This window comes from Octopus bimaculoides, chromosome 10, assembly GCF_001194135.2.
Source record: "Octopus bimaculoides isolate UCB-OBI-ISO-001 chromosome 10, ASM119413v2, whole genome shotgun sequence".
Lineage (NCBI taxonomy): Eukaryota > Metazoa > Mollusca > Cephalopoda > Octopoda > Octopodidae > Octopus > Octopus bimaculoides.
The window spans coordinates 14,963,486-14,984,204 of NC_068990.1; the positions used below are offsets into that span (position 1 = coordinate 14,963,486).

The 20,719-nt window shown below is 32.0% G+C and overlaps 1 protein-coding gene across 1 annotated transcript in view; it reads left to right on the top strand.

Annotated features, from left to right (window-relative positions):
* LOC106875008 (uncharacterized) overlaps positions 1–20,719 on the top strand; it is a 196,187-nt gene that overhangs the window by 68,299 nt on the left and 107,169 nt on the right. The window contains exons 50-79 of the mRNA XM_052971235.1: positions 96–140; positions 253–518; positions 973–1,108; positions 1,635–1,691; positions 1,842–1,886; positions 2,004–2,269; positions 3,298–3,433; positions 4,718–4,774; positions 5,158–5,202; positions 5,317–5,582; positions 6,134–6,269; positions 7,635–7,688; positions 8,965–9,009; positions 9,113–9,378; positions 10,358–10,493; positions 12,210–12,263; positions 12,572–12,613; positions 12,723–12,988; positions 15,121–15,256; positions 15,859–15,915; positions 16,079–16,123; positions 16,235–16,500; positions 16,691–16,826; positions 17,508–17,561; positions 17,735–17,779; positions 17,893–18,158; positions 19,463–19,598; positions 19,875–19,928; positions 20,110–20,154; positions 20,267–20,532. Of these exons, the coding sequence (XP_052827195.1) occupies positions 96–140; positions 253–518; positions 973–1,108; positions 1,635–1,691; positions 1,842–1,886; positions 2,004–2,269; positions 3,298–3,433; positions 4,718–4,774; positions 5,158–5,202; positions 5,317–5,582; positions 6,134–6,269; positions 7,635–7,688; positions 8,965–9,009; positions 9,113–9,378; positions 10,358–10,493; positions 12,210–12,263; positions 12,572–12,613; positions 12,723–12,988; positions 15,121–15,256; positions 15,859–15,915; positions 16,079–16,123; positions 16,235–16,500; positions 16,691–16,826; positions 17,508–17,561; positions 17,735–17,779; positions 17,893–18,158; positions 19,463–19,598; positions 19,875–19,928; positions 20,110–20,154; positions 20,267–20,532 (3,824 nt within the window). The remainder of the gene's footprint in view (positions 1–95; positions 141–252; positions 519–972; positions 1,109–1,634; positions 1,692–1,841; positions 1,887–2,003; positions 2,270–3,297; positions 3,434–4,717; positions 4,775–5,157; positions 5,203–5,316; positions 5,583–6,133; positions 6,270–7,634; positions 7,689–8,964; positions 9,010–9,112; positions 9,379–10,357; positions 10,494–12,209; positions 12,264–12,571; positions 12,614–12,722; positions 12,989–15,120; positions 15,257–15,858; positions 15,916–16,078; positions 16,124–16,234; positions 16,501–16,690; positions 16,827–17,507; positions 17,562–17,734; positions 17,780–17,892; positions 18,159–19,462; positions 19,599–19,874; positions 19,929–20,109; positions 20,155–20,266; positions 20,533–20,719) is intronic.

The window sequence follows — 20,719 nt, forward strand, 5'->3', positions numbered from 1 at the left end:
GACAAACAGTATTTTATCAAACATTTGATGTAAATTTATACACTACATTTGATGGATTGTAATTGAAATTTCGTTTTCTTTCATTTTTATTGTAGCCACACCTGTTCCAACAACAACGCTCCAACCCACAACACAAACAGGTAAACTATTTCTCATCCTGTGATACATCATTTTTGTTGAAATTTGAAATAATAATTATAAAAATAATGGTATTTTCTTGATTGCATTTTATTTATTGATATTGTTTTCTAGAATCTTGGTGTGTATTCAATGATGGTTTGGAAGATGCCTCATTCATAAGGGCTTGGGACATTAAATTGTCAAGCAATGATGAAAATCCTGATGCTATTCGCCCAGGTAGAAAAGGCTGGAAACCTGATGCAAGTGATAACAAGTGCACAGTAACATTGTTTGTTGGTGATGCTTTAAGATATGGTGCATCTATTCATTTATTAAGAGCTGTAGGTGTTGCAAAGTTTGATGTTATTCTCAGTGGTGGAGAGAATAAGAGATTTAAGGTGAGTTTCAATGAGTGAATACACACCTCATTAAAACTGTTTATAACATAAATATTAGTAAAAATATAAGATATAAAGAATACTTTATAAAATATATTCCAGTATGTGCAAAGGTGATTTGTTATGTTTTTTTTATCTGTCTCCTCAAATTACAAATAAAACTACATATTTATGGATTGAAATGACCAAAAACTGGCTTGATATAATTTACACAGATGTCATTTTATGAATTTGAGAGTCTTGGAAATATATAATTTGAAAGTATTTTGTAAAGCCAATTATATTCATTATTTAACTGCATTAATGTATATCTATCTATCCATTACCTATCAATCCAAAATGATGAAAAGAACTTATAAAAATTTTACATTGTATTATGTTAAACACTGTGAAAATTCCACAAATTTTTTTTCCATCTAAAGCTGCCTTTTCTCGTATATTCTTCTATACCCAGAACAATGAAAAGGATGCTGTCGTTAAAATTCCATTTGGAACAATATCAGACATAGTGAAAATCCATTTTGTTTCTGATTCACCAAACTGCAAAATGATTGTGACAGTATCTTTCAAAGGTTGTTTTGAATCAAAGTGTGAGTATAATGCAAAACTATTGCAAAAAGTTCCTTACTATAAATCTCATAATACTTTACAATATTAACTCATTTGTATGCTGATGTTATTTGGTCTCTAGACCTCATCTTATCTCATCTTGTTTGCCCATTTATTCTTGGGAGTGATGTGGGGCCAGATGCCTCAAGTACATATTTCATTTTGTCTTGTCAGAAACTTCTGTCTCCAATTGTTCCAGGTTGATCCACAAGTAAGATGAATCCAGCTGATGGAGATTATCCAACCATCTTGTACGTAATCTACTGCTGGGTTTCCTGCCAGTTGGGTTTGCCTGTAAAACATGTCCAGTGATTTTTCAGAAGACATTTTTATCCCACATCCATAGTATCAGAAGTGTGATATCTTGATTTGGAAAAGTATTGACACTACCTGATACTCCTCTCTGATGTCTGAGCTATGCACTCTCTAGAGCTTGACTTGAAATTTTTATTCATGTATTCCATTTAACATAACACTTGTTATCAGAATATATTTCTGTTCTTATAGCAACAACTCCACTACCAACAACAACAGTGCTTCCTACAACCACACCGCTACTAACAAGTATGTATAATTAAACTCACTATAAATATTTGTAGATATATTATATTTGATTGTTAATTTACATATTACAATTTATGAAATAGTCAATGTAAATTTATAAACTTTCTGTGATAACTTCTTAAATTTTGTTGTCTTTCCTTTCCATTCTAGCCACACCTATCCCAACAACAACACTACAACCCACAACACAAACAGGTAAAGTCTTTCTCTTTCATAGAAGTACTACTGCTGTTTGAAATCGTAAAAATATTCATGTTAATAATGATGGTATTTTGTTCAATATGTTTTTCCCAAATTGACATTGTTTTCTAGAGTCCTGGTGTGTATTCAATGATGGTTTGGAAGATCCCTCATTAATCAGGGCCTGGGACATTAAATTATCAAGCAACGATGAAAATCCAGATGTTATTCGGCCTGGTTTCAAAGGCTGGAAACCTGCTGCAAGTGATAATAAGCGCACAGTAACAATGTTTGTTGGTGATGCTTTAAGATATGGTGCATCTATTCATTTATTAAGAGCTGTAGGTGTTGCAAAGTTTGATGTTATTCTCAGTGGTGGAGAGAATAAGAGATTTAAGGTGAGTTTAAATTATTACAAAAGTATAATCACATTAAACTCTTATTAATGGAAGTAGATGTATTAAGTTATATTCTGTAAATTCAGATGACATTTTAAAATATTTCATGTGAATAATTAATATGCAAACACGGTGAGCATTAGTCACCAAAATTGTTAATATTTAGATAGTTTTTGAATGATATTCGATAGTTCTGTAACATGCATTGCTCTAGAATAGATATTTTGTTTACACAGGAACATGAGATTAAGAAATTATGCTTAAATCTATCTTGTGAAATTAAGAACATATTTCATTACCTCATATTGAGAACCTGGTTACAATTGAGACAAAATCATGCCACTTTTAACAGACTATCAGCAATGCAACATGGCCACCAATTTATATCAAAACCAGATCAGGTTAATGTTTAGCAGACAAATAAATATTAATCATGATCACAGGCTTTCAATCACGTAATTTTTTGTAATTGATCAAAAAAAAAAATTAACGGTTATTGTATTTGAATTCATATTCTTTATTTGTCATCACACCCTCTCCAAAAGACTTTACCCTTTCCACCCTTCCACACAAAGTAACTATAACCAGAATCCTAGTCCAGTACCATATCGATCCCAAAATCTAATCAGTTTGTGCCAGTCATGAGGTCAAACATCCCTGAAAGTTTCATCCAAATCCATCCCGCGGTTCTTGAGATATCTTGTCTATAGACAAACAAACACGACTGAAAGCAATACCTCTGCCTTCGCTAAGGTGAAGGTAATGCCACAAAACAAGAGTAGCAGGAAATGCCACAAAACCCTGCATAAAGGATATGGTAACTAATAGTCAAGATAACCAGAAATTTGTTCTTTGATGAAATCATAGTCTGATATATATCTTCACATTTACTGAATTAATTCATATTAGAAGCTTGACAATAAGTCACAGAACTAAATTTTTATTATGCTAATAACTTTACTTGCTTGGCTTTCATCATGTATTAATAATCTAAAGACATCCTCTCTCTAATTTCGTTGCGTATCTAGAATAATGCAAAGGATGCTATTGTTAAAATTCCATTTGGTACAACATCAAACACAGTAAAAATCCACTTTAAAGCTGTTTCACCCAACTCCAGAATGATAGTCACAGTATCTATCAAAGGCTGTTTTGAATCAGCATGTAAGTATGAAGAGATTCACACTCAAAGTACTTTGTTATAGAACTCATAATGTTTTACAATCTTAACCCATCTGTAGACTCAATGGTAGAATTCTGCTTTAACCCCTCATAACCTTGCTATTTTTTTTGAAACCTTCAGAAAATTTTGGCAAATTTGTGTTCAACACTTGGGAATACATATGATTACACTAAAAAAAAAATTGTATGTGATTTAAAGGCTATCTAGCTGCTATCTTTAACACATCTCACACCCACCTGGTACCCTCCTTATTTCTTTGTCACTCTGACATATTGATGTTTTTCTATATTTTTTGCCCCATAAACATATTTAATGGTCTATTGCCAGGATTTGAGCCAAAGATTTGGAATGTCCATCTTTTATACTCGAATTTAAAAACAAAGAATTCGAAAAATTAAGAGAAAAATATTCTTTTAAATATTCAAAAATTAGAAAGAATTCTATTTTCATAATTGTATGTATTCTCTTGTGTGGAAGACAAATATACAAAAAATTTCTGAAAATTCTAAAAAGCAGACAAGTTATCAGGGGTTGGGATGCTTAAACCAGAATTCCACTGACTCATTAATGCAAAACAACAGTAATTATGAAACAAATTATAGTTAATATCGTATATCATTTCTGATTTTAAATTAATATTATAGGAAGTAAGTAAAAATGATTTTGTCCATTATACAATTAATATTCATCTATTATCCAATTTGCCATCGTTGTAGAATCTATATACTTAAATGGTATGTTCTTATAAACTACTGTCTTGTTTGTATTTCACACAATCAAAACATTTACTGATATGCAATTCCCATGTGTTCAGATAATATTCGATATCTAGAGCTCATCATATTTCATTTTTTTATTCACTTATTCCTGGGGGGGGGGTCGTAGTGTCAGAGATCTCAAGTACTCTGTCCATTGGGTCCTGTCAGAAGCACCCATCTCCTATTAATCCGATTGGATCCCCAAGTGAGATAAACCACGGTCATGGATGTCATCCAATCATTTTAGTCATGGTCCACTGCTAGTGGGTTTTGTCTGTAGAACATGTCCAGCAATTCTTTCCTCAGACGTTCTTACCACATATTATTAATATCAAAATTGTGATCTCTCTATTTGGAGAAGTAGTGACACTACCTGGAACACCTTGATGATCTCTGAACTATGCACTCTCTAAAGCTAAGCTTGAAATTTTTTCTACTGTTTATGAATATTCATGTATTCCCTGTGACATAACACTTGTTATCAAAATATATTTGCTGTTCTCATAGCAACAACACCACTACCAACAACAACAGTACTTCCTACAACCACACCACTGCTAACAAGTATGTATAAGCATTCATTTCTTATGATACATTAAACTCGCTATAAATACTTTGTTTTTGTATCTGGTTTACAAAATTCTTTATATGAATTCATGTGTTGAAGCAAATTTTCTTGTGTTTGAGGAGAGTTATACTGCTTCAAGGCCTTAATATTTAACACACTCACCAGTTCATTTTCCACTCATTTATTATTTATATATTTTTTTTCCCAAAATTTTCATTGCTTTTGCAGCCTTGTAAATGGCTGTTGACTCTGTCCATTATAGGAGCTGTAGATATTTGATTGTTGATTTGCAAATTACATTGTATGAAACAGTCAACGTAAATTTATAAACTTCCTGTAATAATTTCTAAAATTTTGTTGTTTTCCATTTCCATTTTAGCCACACTTATCCCAACAACAACTCTACAACCCACAACACAAACAGGTAAGGTCTTTCTCTTTCATAGAAGTACTACTGTTGTCTGAAATTCTAACAATATTCATGTTAATAATGGTATTTTGTTCAATATGTTTTTCCCAAATTGACATTGTTTTCTAGAATCCTGGTGTGTATTCAGTGATGGTTTGGAAGATCCCTCATTAATCAGGGCCTGGGACATTAAATTATCAAGCAACGATGAAAATCCAGATGTTATTCGGCCTGGTTTCAAAGGCTGGAGACCAGCTGCAAGTGATAATAAGCGCACAGTAACAATGTTTGTTGGTGATGCTTTAAGATACGGTGCATCTATTCATTTATTAAGAGTTGTAGGTGTTGCAAAGTTTGATGTTATTCTCAGTGGTGGAGAGAATAAGAGATTTAAGGTGAGATTTAATGAGTTTAAATTGTTACAAAAATATTATGACAGTAAACTTTTAATTGAAATAGATTCTTTTGACTAAGCTATTTTCTGAAAAATTAGATGACATTGTAAAATATTTCATGCAATTGATATACAATTATCGAGTGTGCATTAGTGGTCAAAATTGTTGATACACTCTTACACTGTTGTTTGGTGGCTTTAAACAGCTTTTCTTTAAGTCATTTTGAAATACAGCAGTCTTTAAATAATATTTCATTGTTCTTTTATTGTTATTGCTCTAAAGTTGATGATTTGTTGACACTAAAACAGGATATTACATAACTGATATATTTATTCTCTTTTATGAGAGATTTAATTTTTTAATAAATTTGCAGTTAGCAGGCACAATCATTAACGTTTCTGCCTGCTCACTGCCTTTCAATAAATATGTATTAAAACTTTGACAGTATATTATGGTAAAACATTTCCTTATACTAATTACTCTGCATCTTCTGCCTGTAGTAAATTCTATAAGCTAAACCTGCCTTATTTTTAATTTGGTTGTGTATCTAGAATAATGCAAAGGACGATATTGTTAAGATTCCATTTGGTACAACATCAAGCACAGTGAAAATCCATTTTAAAGCTGTTTCACCAAATAACAGAATGGTTGTTACAGTATCTTTCAAAGGCTGTTTCGAATCACAGTGTATGTATAAAGTAATTTTTTTTCCCTTGAAATTCGTTGTCATAAATTTTATAATTCTTCACAAAATTCACCCATCTCTAGACTGTTTGATGCAAAACAATAACAATTATGAAATGAATTATTAGCATTTTCATCATCATCATCATCATCATTTAACGTCTGTTGTCCGTGCTGGCATGGGTCGGACGGTTTGACCAGAGCTGGAAAGCTGGAAGGTTTCATTCTGAGTTGTCATGGTTCCTACAGCTGGATGCACCTCCTAACACTAACTGCTTTACAGAGTGTGCTGCGTGCTTCTGCGTGGCACTACATGAGTGCTTTTATGTGGTGCTGCATGAGCATTTTTATGTGGCACCATTATGTGGCACCATATGAGTGCTTTTATGTGGCACCAGCATGAGTGTTTTTTGCTTGGCACCAGGCCAAAGCACTTCACCACGGGGTGGGGGGGCTTAACACTTCTGCTGTGGAGCACAGGTCTTCTTGAATACAAGGTGCCCAGTATCTTGGTCCTTTCTCATCTTGTCTGAATGGTTCAGCGTCCTGAGGTCGCTTTTCACTAATTTGTCCCATGTCTTCCTGGGTCTCCCTTTTCCATGTGTTCCGTCTACCTTGAGAGATTGGCACTTCTTTATGGAGCTATTGGCATCCATCCACATCACATGACTAAGCCAGCACAGTCTTCTCTCTTGCACATAATATGTAATCATAGTGAATAATATAATCATTAAATATCATGATAAACGTTTCCTTAATCATTAATCATTTGCTAATTATAATATTGGTTAACATGATTTGAAATTAATTTTGTATTTATTAATAACTTAGCGGAGAGACGCCACTCACCATTTGCAACAGAACAGAAAATGTAAACAATCAGCCCAGGGGCTGCTGGGAGAACTACAGCTCACCCCTTTAGCTATGATCTCCATGCCTTCAGTACTCAAGCTATTTTCCACAGAAACTTGGGGTAATCCTACACAGCAAGTATAGCTCAAAACCCACTTTTTAGATGGAAATCCTGGGGGTCATCTTGTACACCCTGTCGTATTATACACCAGCATATACAGCATTTTATAAAAGAGTTTTCAGTGTGTATTGTAGAAAATGAAAATATTTACAGATATCCACTTCTTATAACTATGTAATACCAAATCTCCTGATCATCATCATCATCGTTTAACGTCTGCTTTCCATGCTAGCATGGGTTGGACGATTTGACTGAGGCCTGGTGAAAGCGGATGGCAACACCAGGCTCCAATCTGATTTGGCAGAGTTTCTACAGCTGATATTGTTTATGTATCTTTTTTTTAATTTATTTTCTGCAACAGTTGTCATCAGAATATGTTTTCTTTGTTCTCATAGCAACAACACCAGTACCAACAACGACTATTCCTACAACTACACTTCTGCCAACAAGTATGTAAAAGAATTCATTAATAAAACTTTGTAATGCTAAAATTCAAATTTTGTTTCTCTGTGACATGTTTTAATGAAAATAGTACAGAGTAGAACACCTAATTCATAATGCTTGATCATCATCAACTTATCCTATAGAGAAATAACAAAGTGTATCATACCACCAGGACTAGATTTAACAGTAGGAGCTTTCTTGTGGGCATAGTGGATGAAGAAAAGCACAAATTTATACACATGAACATAGACACACATTTGAATTTCCAGTTACGAACAACAACACTGCCTCTAGATGCTGGAACTATTCTGAGAGCAATATAAGTAAGTGTATGCATTGTAACAGTGTACACTTTTTAAAATTTATTAGCTTTTATTTTATTTTCACATATATTTTATTTTACCATTTCTAATTTAATATTAGCTTTAGGCTGAAGCTGAGACCAATGTCAAGTCAGATAAATTGACTTTAGTTCAGGCTTCAATTTCTCCATTAATTTCTTTAAAAGAAGTGATGCAAAATCAAAAATGAATTAACTTGAAACAATATAAGCTGAGAAAGGCCTGTGTGTACACACACACACACACACACACACACACTCACACACACACACACACACACACACACACACACACACACACAGAGGCATACCACAGCTTGTCGTTTTGTGTGTGTTGATATGATTATTACCAGTAGTTAAAATCTTAAGTCAGTTAGAGTAGCTAAAATCGACTGCATAAGTTCTACCCACAATGAGATTTTGCTAATAATGGGAAATTATTGTTCAAAAAGAAAGCATATTTCAGCTACTTTTCTGCTATATTCATAACTTTTATTATAAATGTTTATTCTGTTATCCAAAATTGATTGTCTTGAAATCCCATTGCATTTCATTACTTATTTTTATCGCTTGTAAACTAAATATATAAATATATATTAAAGATATATCGATAGGACTATAACATCAATGCTGCATTTGTGTTGTTTCTTTTTATGTTGAATTAATGAAATACATAATAAACTTTCAAAGAAAAAAAAAATTGTTTGCACTAAATTGTGTTTCAAATATAAAATTTATACAAAATCACCATCATTCAAATTCAACTAATTAATAAACGAATACTAGTATATACTTATAGTATGTATTAAATGCAATGGAAATAGCTGTTTGTGTATTTTATTGCTTGTTAACATCTACAAACAATATTTTGTGGAATAATGAATGTAAATTTCTGAACTTTATATGATGGTGAATGAAATCTTGTTTTGTTTTTATTTTAGCCACACTTATTCCAACAACGACACAACAAATAACAACACAAACAGGTAAAGACTCACTTTAATGGAAATATTACTGTTGTTGGAAATCATAATACTCATGTTTATATTGATGTTCTGCTGATCGCATTTTACTTATATTGTTTTCTAGAGTCCTGGTGTGTATTCAACGATGGTTTGGAAGATCCCTCATTAATAAGGGCCTGGAACATTAAATTATCAAGCAATGATGAAAATCCAGATGTTATTCGGCCTGGTTTCAAAGGCTGGAAACCTGCTGCAAGTGATAACAAGCGCACAGTAACGATGTTTGTTGGTGATGCTTTAAAATATGGTGCATCTATTCATCTCTTACGATCTAAATGTGTTGCAAAGTTTGATGTTATTCTCAGTGGTGGAGAGAATAAGAGATTCAAGGTGAGTTTTAATGTGTTTAGTTTGATTCAAAGATATTGGCAATGTAGGCTTGAGAACAGGTGGTGCAGGTGCCACCCTACACACATGTGCACACCCAAATTCTCATAGTGGTGGGTGGGGGGCAATGCAAACGTTCTGAACCTCCTTGTGAAAAATTAGGTTTGCATCCCTCAAGCAAATTTCTTTCCCACTCTTAGATTGACAAGTTAAATTTTCATTAAAATAAGTGTCATTATTCTATATTGATGTGAATTTCAATGACATTTCTAAATGAATATAAATAATAATAATGCAGACTTTATATGCACTTGCAGCTGCTGTTTATTGGCTAAGCACATTCCTTGTTATTTTGAAATATAATAGTTAAATGATGTTCTATAAATATCTGTTCTCTATTGGTCATTCTCTATTGTATAGCTGTCGTTCTCTACTCTCTAGCTCTCCCAAAATTCATATTTTGTTAACACTAAAACAGAAAATTAAAAGACTAGCAACATAAATAAATCATTATTTCACATTCAGTAACTGATCAGCTTTTAGATAAGATCATACCACTTCTGGCAGTCAAATAGCAATGAGACTAGATCACACTATTTTTTAAGCAAAATTGGTTAGAATGAAATATTCTTTGAAGTTGATTTGATAAAAGAATCATGAACCACCAAGCAACAAATATGTAACTAAATTCCCAGAATTTTCAATACCAGTGAAAAAGAAAGATTTCTGAATTATGTTTCACTAAGGTCAATGTATTTGTATCTTTTTCTCAGTACTGTTAAGAGAATCAAAAATTTGTTTAGTGAAGTAATCAAAATCTGATATACTTTTATTTTGATGTTATCTGAATAAATATGTATGGAAAACTTGACAATATATCATTGTAGTAAAACATTTCATTATGCAAATCTCTCTGCCTCTTTCACTGTAGTAATATTTCATCATCAAAACTTACATATCTTTCATTTTGTTGTGTATCTAGAATAATGCAAAGGATGATATTGTTAAAATTCCATTTGGTACAACATCAAACACAGTGAAAATCCATTTTAGAGTTGTTTCACCCAACTGCAGAATGTTAATCACAGTATCTTTTGAAGGATGTTTTGAATCAGCATGTAAGTACAAATCAGTTCTAGACAAAAAAATTCAAGCTTTAAACCATTCTTCACAGTAATTACCAATCTATACAATGTTTAATCCATAATACGATTGTGCAAGTAATTATATAAAATATTGTAGTTAATAATGAATAAAGTAATCAGAGTGAATCATCATGAATATTTATTTAATCGTTGATGATTGTAAATTTGGTTAGCATTATATTTGGAAATAACTATGTAAATACCAATTAACAATTTGAACTTTTAATTGAATATGTTTTACATATGTCATGTATGAAAGTCTAAATTGATATATTTCTCCTTCTATTATACAAGTTTTACCTTAAATGATATATAGTACATTATCTTGTTTGCCTCTTACAAATTCCACTAACTGATCATTAAACAACTTTCATAATTTTTGCTTAATATAAAATAAAGAATTAGTTTTGATGTAATATGTATGGTGACAATAATGATGTAATAATACTGACGTAAAATATTATTAGTCATGGTTGTAACTAGATGTAAGAAGACCTTTCTATTGAGATTTAAGACCAAAATTAAATGATGACTCATAGCTCAAATCTTACAATGTGGAAAGCATATTCATTATTGTAACAACAGATAACTTATACCAAATGACACAAAGATTCAGAACAAAGAAGATTAATCTTTTCAATGATGGAACAATTTAACCCAATAAATTAAATAGTTGGTAAGAACTAAGTTTATACAAATTTTAGTCCAAAATTTGAGAGCAGAAATTCTGCACTCAGGATAGCAAGACCATGCATGACAGAATGAATAAAAAAGAATTACATCTTTCTATGTGGAAGAAAAAATATGTTAAAAGGATGCCCTAGATGAAATTCGATGCATTTGTATTATGCAATATGGGTTTCATATTCATTATCATATTTTAAGTGAGTTTCTATGCATGGGTGTTATACAATACAGATACTGACAGATGTTTGTTATATTTCATTAATAGCCACTGTAAGTAAAAATAAAGTTCTAAAGTTTAAAGTTATATTTTTCTGAATTGCAAGATTATGTGGAAATAATATTGAAGTGTTCTGATACTGAAGCAACTTGTAATACACAAGCTTTTTGTCATCATAAATGATCAGACTGATAGCCTTTGTGTACATTTAATAGCAACTGCCGCATGTTGGTACAAAAGTTGTTTGTTGTAGTAAAACAGAGGGATCAAGCCATGTGCAAAGAGAATGCATGGGTGCACATGTGTATGTCTGAGGGTGCGTTTGTGGTTCCTTGTCTTGACATCATGTGATAGGTGTAAAATGGATGTCACCATCTTATAAGTTGGTGATTTGTTCTAAAACTTCCATAAAACATATTCAGTCATGTGGAAATATTACAATGCTTAGAAACATGTGGGAGTCGGTGATAGGAAGAGCATTCAGCTGTAGATAATTTGGCTCAACAAATTCATTGACTCATGCAAGCATGGAAAAGTAAACGTTCAAACAAAAATGTTGCATGCAAACCTAGCTTCTTATTGAGACAGTTATGTCACATGAGAGGCAATGCATGATTGCGAGTAAAGTGTTTGTAGCGATTTATAGAAGTTGCTACACATTTCTCTTAAATCTCCAGAAATATAGCTTCAGTTATTTCTATAACTGATATGATATGCTGTTTATGTGTTTCCATTCATTCCATTTCACATAACACCTATCATAACATTTTTCTTTGTTTTCATAGCAACAACACCAGTACCAACAACAACGATTCCTACAACCACACCTCTGCTAACAAGTAAGTGAAAATATTCAATGCTTAATATATATTAATCTCAAGGCAGAATCGTTAGCACACCAGGCAAAATGCTTAGTGAATTTCCTCTGTCTTCATGTTCTGATTCCACTGGGGTCAACTTTGCCTTTCATCCAATTGAGGTTGATAAAATAAGTGCCAGTTGAGAGCTGGGGTTGATTTAATCAACTTAGCCCAAACATTCCCAAACCTGCTGGCCTTGTGCCAAAATTTGAAGCCAATATATATTAGACTTAATAAATATTGATTTATGATAATATATGACATTTTTTGTTTCCTTTCCATTTTAGCCACACCTTTTCCAACAACATTACAACCCACAACACAAACAGGTAAAGTCTTTCTTTTTCATAGAAATATTGATACTCTTGGAAATTGTAATGATACTCATAACAATAATGGTTTTGCTGCTTGTTTTAACTTATTGACATTGTTTTCTAGAATCCTGGTGTGTATTCAGTGATGGTTTGGAAGATCCCTCGTTAATAAGAGCCTGGAACATAAAATTATCAAGCAATGATGAAAATCCAGATGTTATTCGCCCTGGTTTCAAAGGCTGGAAACCTGCTGCAAGTGATAACAAGCGCACAGTAACATTGTTTGTTGGTGATGCTTTAAGATATGGTGCATCTATTCATCTCTTACGATCCAAAGGTGTTGCTAAATTTGATGTTATTCTCAGTGGTGGGGAGAATAAGAGATTTAAGGTGAGTTTTAATGTGTTCAATCTTTTAGAAAAATTATTACATCATATCAATTTTTGTAGCTAGTAAAAAATGACACAATCATCCTGCTTTCAGCAATGAGAAATGACACACAATCACACTAATTTGGTGGTCATTTGTCAGAAAAAGACAAACACATCACTTTTGTTAACTTATCATAAATTTGTGTTATTTTATATGATCTTACATTCGTTATTTGCTTTCATGACCCTCTAATACTAGGAAAGACTGATTACTATATAAATGAGAAAAACAATAAAGTACCTTTAACATAGCCCAGTGGTTCTCAACTGGAGTCCATGTAACATTTTTCTGTTAAAGTTTATGTGCAATAAATTGGTTCTACTTGTACAATACACAAAATTGTTTAGCAATTTTTTTAATACAATTCCTAATAATATTTCATTATAAAAATATTATTATAGGATTTTATTAAACATCAACTGGCTATGGAAATCCAGTAGAAAAAAATAGGGACCGAATGATCCATAGTTAAAAAGTGGTTGAGAACTGCTGATTATAGCCAGAGAGAAAATACAACAAAGTCTGGTGGAATGTAAGGTTTTATAAATGCTTTAAAGAATAGTACGATACACAGAAAATTGAGGAAAAGAAGTAGGAGAAAAAAACCAAAACAAATGAGTTGGATAAACAATGTACAATTAGTGTAGCTCTCATTGATCGTCAGATAACATCAGAAAGACACATGGTAAACATTTGGTGTAAGTAGAGTTAGTTTAAGCAACCAAACTGAAAGGAGCAAACCTTTTAGCCCTTTTGCCTTTAAACTGGCCATATTCAGCCCAAATAGTTTATCTGTTTTATGATCAAACTGGCTAGATCCAGCCTCTCACATCTGGTTAACATCACCGAAATCTCAAAGCTACAAGACAATGCATGATTAATTTAAAACAATGTGAATAAATAAGCATTACATTTGACAGAATAATTTGAATGCTAATGGATTAAATTAAGAATACCAACAAATATCATCATATATAAATGATGTTCAGAGAGGGAAGCATCTTTTATGGGTATAGGAACATAAGAAACAGCCACTGAATGGTTAGCACACAAATCAAATGGAGTGGTGAGACTTTTGGAAAGTGATGGATGGAAATATATGACACACAAGGTGAATGAAGATTTCTTACAGCAACAGAGAAATATCCTATCAGTGTAATGCTCATGGTTATATGTAGGAAATTGCAAATAGAACTTTTAAGTATAAAAAATATGAAGAAACTATTTTGATATGTAATGACTCTCCTCTATCAATGATATCTAAATGATTCAGATGAAGCAGTTTTCCAGTAAGAAGGTTTTGTATATCATGCAGCAAAATCCAATATCAGAGCTGTTGAAAGACCATAAAATAGATATTTTTTGATGGTTTGGAAACAGCCCTGAACTTAATGAGATATGGTCCAAAATCAAATATCTGTTTCCAAACTGAGCAACAGAACTCGATTCACTAAGCCAAATCTCAATGCCTGGTTTAGAGTCATACATCCTGGAGATTGAAGAAAATTATTGCTTCTATATCAAAAAGAACTGATGCACCAATCAAAGCATCATGTTATCCTACTAAATATCATTAAAATTGCCATGTGCTTCAAGTAAATAAATTACTTCACCTCATGTAATGTTTCATATACCTCTCTTTTAGATAGATATACATATGTGTTTTAGTGAATCTAAATCTCAAACTGATCATACTCAGTTAAAGTACAACCTAAATTTTTGAAGCTGCATTTGTTAGAATAAAATATCATTTGAAGGAGATTAGATTAAAAAATTGGGTTAAAAAAAAATTTACAAAACCAACAAGCAACAAGTATATTGCCTGTTTACAAAATTTTCAACAGTTTAGCCAGATTTTATTTTGTCGTATTTTTATTGTTTCTTCAAAATAATTTGTATAATCTGTTGAGTGAAGCAATCAGATAGAGCCTGATATGCTGTATCTCAGCACTAATTGAATCCAAATATATTAAAAACTTGACAATAAGTGATGGAAAAACAGTTCATTATAAAAATATCTCTACCTCTTTCACTGTAGTAATATTTTATCATCAAAACCTACCTTATCTCTCATTCTGTTGTATATCTAGAATAATGCAAAGGATGACATTGTTAAAATTCCATTTGGTACAACATCAAACACTGTGAAAATCCACTTTAAAGCAGTCTCACCAAATCACAGAATGCTGATCACAGTTTCTTTCAAAGGATGTTTTGAATCACAATGTAAATATGCATTGACTTCTCTACACTAAAATTCCTTGTCGTAAATCTCATAATTCTTTACAATATTTACCTATCTGCTGACTATTTAATGTAAAACAATCATGATTATAAAACAAATTGTATTGAATTTTTAGAGATATTCTAATCATTATGAATGATGATGAATGTTTGCTTAATCATTAATCATTTACTGATTATAATATTAGTTACCAAAATTTTAAAATAAATTTTTGAAATATATATTAACAATAAGAATTTTCAATTAAATATAATTTTACAAATTTTACAAAACTAAGAATATTACTTTTCTTATTGGAATAATATTATATGAAATAACAAGAACTTTATTTTAGTCTCATTCCTACTATTAAATACTTAACGTTTTTAGATTTTGTTTGCATATAATATAGTGTTGTGTTTGTATTTTACTCAAAAAGTAAATGAAAAAACAAAATTGTTTTTGTAGATAAACAATTTCCATAACTGTATATAATATTCAAACTCCAGAGATATAGTTGCAGCTATTTCTATAAATGAAAAGCTATTCATGTGTTTTCATTCATTCCATCATTATCATCACATGTTTTTCTTTGTTCTCATAGCAACAACACCACTACCAACAACAACATTGCTTCCTACTTCTACACCTCTAGCAACAAGTATGTGAAAGAATTCATTACTTATATAATTAAACTCATTAAAGTAACGGTTTATGTAACATTGTGAGTTGCTAAAATTGAAGAAGAATATTTTATGAAATAATGACTATGAATTTATGAACTGTTGATGATAGCATATCTAACCGTTTCCTTTCCATTCTAGCCACACCTATTCCAACAACAACACTGCAACCCACAACACAAACAGGTAAAGTCTTTCTTTTTTATATTATTACAATACTCTTGGAAATTGTAATAAAACTCTTAATAATAATGGTGTTTTGTCGATTGCATTTTATTCATTGATATTGCTTTTTAGAATCCTGGTGTGTATTTAGCGATGGTTTGGAAGATCCCTCATTAATAAGGGCCTGGAACATTAAATTGTCAAGCAATGATGAAAATCCAGATGTTATTCGGCCTGGTTTTAAAGGCTGGAAACCTGCTGCAAGTGATAATAAGCGCACAGTAACAATGTTTGTTGGTGATGCTTTAAGATATGGTGCATCTATTCATCTCTTACGATCCAAAGGTGTTGCTAAATTTGATGTTATTCTCAGTGGTGGAGAGAATAAGAGATTTAAGGTGAGTTAGGCTAATATAGGCATTTTTATTCTTAAAGATATCATTATTACCTCCAATTAACTTAAAGTTGATAAAGCAATAATTTTCTTTATATCATACTCATAAATAGCACAGATCTCTGACATAATACTACTGTAACAATACGTTTTTAACTAAGCTGCTCTCATCTCCAATTTCCTTATGTACCCAGAATAATGCAAAGGATGACATTGTTAAAATTCCATTCGGTGCAACATCAAGCACAGTGAAAATCCATTTTAGAGCTGTTTCACCAAATCACAGAATGTCAATCACAGTATCTTTTAAAGGATGTTTCGAATCAGCATGTAAGTACGCATTGATTCAATACTCAAAAATATTTTGTCTAAATCTCAAAACCTTTTACAATATTTACTGACCTGTAGACTGCTTGATGTAAAAGAATAATGATTATAAAGTGAATTATGTAAAATATGATAATTAAATATGTAATTATTGTGCATAATCATTCATCATTTCATGATGATAATATTAGTCATTTTTATAATTAATTATGGTTTTGGGTTCAGTGTCCCAATACTGAATCTTGAGTGTCTTCTGCTAAAGCCTCAAGCCAACCAAAGCCATGTGAGAGGATTTAATAAATGGAAAATAAAAGTTAGGAGCATATGTGTGTGCAAGCATGTGTGTGTGTTACATTGTCACGATGTCATATGACAGTTGTAAGTAAGCTTCATCATGCAAGTAGCATCATTAGTTTCCAGTCTTTCATGAAAACATATCCAGCCAAGCAGAATTAGCATCTTACTTTGAAACAGGAAATGGTTAGCTACAGGAAGAGCATTCATTTATGGAAATTTTTTCTCAAAGGACTTCATTTGACCCAAAGAACTCCATTTGATCCATACAACATGGAAAAGTTGATATTAAAATGATAGCGATGATGATGATACGCTGTTGGTGTGATGTCGCTCTTTCAATTTAAAAAAAAGTATGTTAGTTATCATATCTTTTCTTTGTTCTTATAGCAACAACACCAGTTCCAACCACAACAATTCCTACAACCACACCTCTACTAACCAGTAAGTGAAAATATTAATTAATTAACATATATCAAGCTCAATTAAAAAAATGGTTTTATCTAATATTATTTTTGGTAAAAATTTAAAAACAATTTTTTATAAACTAATAAATGTATGTCTATGAACAATATATGATGAATGATATATGATAATTTTTTTCATTTTCAATTCAGCAACACCTATTCCAACAACAACTCAACAAATAACAACACAAACAGGTAAAGTCTTTCTCATTCATAGAAACATTACTGTTCTTGGAAATTGTAATAATACTTATGGTAATAGTGGTGCTTTGCTGATTACATTTAAACTCATTGATATTGTTTTCTAGAATCTTGGTGTGTATTCAATGATGGTTTGGAAGATCCCTCGTTAATAAGAGCCTGGAACATTAAATTATCAAGCAATGATGAAAATCCAGATGTTATTCGCCCTGGTTTTAAAGGCTGGAAACCTGTTGCAAGTGATAACAAGCGCACAGTAACAATATTTGTTGGTGATGCTTTAAGATATGGTGCATCTATTCATCTCTTACGATCCAAAGGTGTTGCTAAATTTGACGTTATTCTAAGTGGTGGGGAGAATAAAAGATTTAAGGTGAGTTTAAATGAGTTTAATTTTATTCTGAAAATATTATCTCAGTTGAAGCAGATCCATTGATCATTGTATATTTTTATGAATTTAGATGTCGTATAAAACATGTCAGTGTTGGAAATTAATTTCACAGCCATTTAGGTTAGAGTTTGTTTCCACTGCACAGGACTGAGATCATGTATCATAATACAGTATGGACCTACACACACATCACCATCATCATCATCTTTTAAAGTCCACTTTCCATGCTTGCATGGGTTGGGGTGTTTGACAGGAGATGACTTGGCAGAAGACTGCACCATGTTTCGCTGTCTGTGTTGGCCTGGTTTTCATGGCTGGATGCCTTTCCTAACACCAAATATGCTTCTTACATGGCATCAGCACTGGTATGGTCAGTTTTTGGCATGGTTTTCACAGCTGGATTCCCTTCCATATGCTAACTAAGTTACAGTGTGGACTAGATGCTTTTTACGTGGAATTAGCACTGGCAAGGCCACCAAGTAACTTGCAAGACAAAGATCCTTTGAGAGGGAAGGGGTAATTGGAGGAGGTGATCTTGTGTCATGTGATGACAGGTTAGAGTTTGACACTGAGACAGAAACAGTAGAGGGAGACAGCAAGAGAGAGTAGGAGAGAGAGAGAGAGGGTACCAAAGGGCCAGAGCATATTCACAAAGAACAGGGATCAGAATATAAATGAGATGGTAGAGTAGAGCAAGGGAGAGATAAATGGTGGCAAAGTACCATGGCATACTGAGATCAGTACTCACCACTTCATCCCATGTCTCCCTGGCTCTGTTTCACAAGTGCCATCCCCTCTCAATGATCAGCACCTCTTTATACAGCTGTCTTCATTTATACACATCACATGTCCAGAACAACGCAGTCCCTCTTCTTGCAAGCTGCATTTGATTCTGCTTATGCTCAACCTTTCTCTCAACTCATTTACACTTTGTCCTACATACACACTGATGTTGCATATCCAGTGGAGCATACTATCTTCATTTTTATCAAGGTTATCTCGGTCTTCTACATCCAGAACCCAGGTGTCACTACCATGGAGTATAATCAATCATACACAACCATCATTCAATCTACCTATATATATATATATATATATATATATATATATATATATATATATATATATATACCGGAGTAAGCATATGAAATGTGCAACAAGGTGGAAAAAAGAGTACTCATACATACATATATACATACATATATACATACATATATACATGTATCAGTTTCTTCACATATTTTTCTTCTAAACTGCTACCATTTCCAATTTCTTTTTGTATCTAGAATAATGCAAAGGATGATATTGTCAAAATTCCATTTGGTACAACATCAAACACAGTGAAAATACATTTTAGAGCTGTTTCACCAAATCGCAGAATGCTAATCACAGTATCTTTTAATGGATGCTTTGAATCAGGATGTAAGTATACATTGGTTCAATGCTAGAAATAATTTGTCATCTAAATTTTGTCGTTTGTTACAATATTTATTCATCTGTAGAATGTTCGCTGCGAAACGATAATAATTATAAAAACGAAATATTTTTTATTAGGATTGTCATTTTTGTGCATAATCATTGATCATATGATAATTATAATATTTGTTATTTCTATACCTGATGTGTTGTTTATGTGTTTTCATTCTTTCTATTTGACCTAGCACCATTTATTATAATATTTCTTTTTTGTTTTTATAGCAACAACACTAGCTCCAACAACAATAATTCCTACAACAACACCCCTATTAACAAGTAAGTGACGATATACATTAATTAACATACATTAAACTCATTTGTGAAAAACACTTTATTTAACATACATAATTGTTTTTTAAATTGGACCACAATACATTATGAAATAATATATATATATTTATGAACTGTATATGATGGATGGTAAATGGAAATTTGTTTTATTTCATTTAAATTTTAGCCACACCTATTCCAACAACAACACAACAAATAACAACACAAACAGGTAAATTATTTTTCTTACATAGAAATATTACCTTTCTTGAAAATTCTTATAACTCTCATGAATATAATGGTCTTTTGTTGATTGCATTTTCTTTATTGATATTGCTTTTTAGAATCCTGGTGTGTATTTAGCGATGGTTTGGAAGATCCCTCATTAATAAGGGCTTGGAACATTAAATTATCAAGCAATGATGAAAATCCAGATGTTATTCGGCCTGGTTTCAAAGGCTGGAAACCTGCTGCAAGTGATAACAAGCGCACAGTAACAATGTTTGTTGGTGATGCTTTAAGATATGGTGCATCGATTCATCTCTTACGATCCAAAGGTGTTGCTAAATTTGACGTTATTCTAAGTGGTGGGGAGAATAAAAGATTTAAGGTGAGTTTTAATAAGTTTCATTTTGTTCTGAAGATATTATCTCATTTGAAACTGATTCATTGATCATTGTATATTTTTATGAATTCAGATGTCATTTTAAACATGTCTAAGTTGGAAATTAATTTCACAGCCATATAGGTTTTATTTTCTTTCCACCATATAAGATTGAGATAGTATATCATAATAC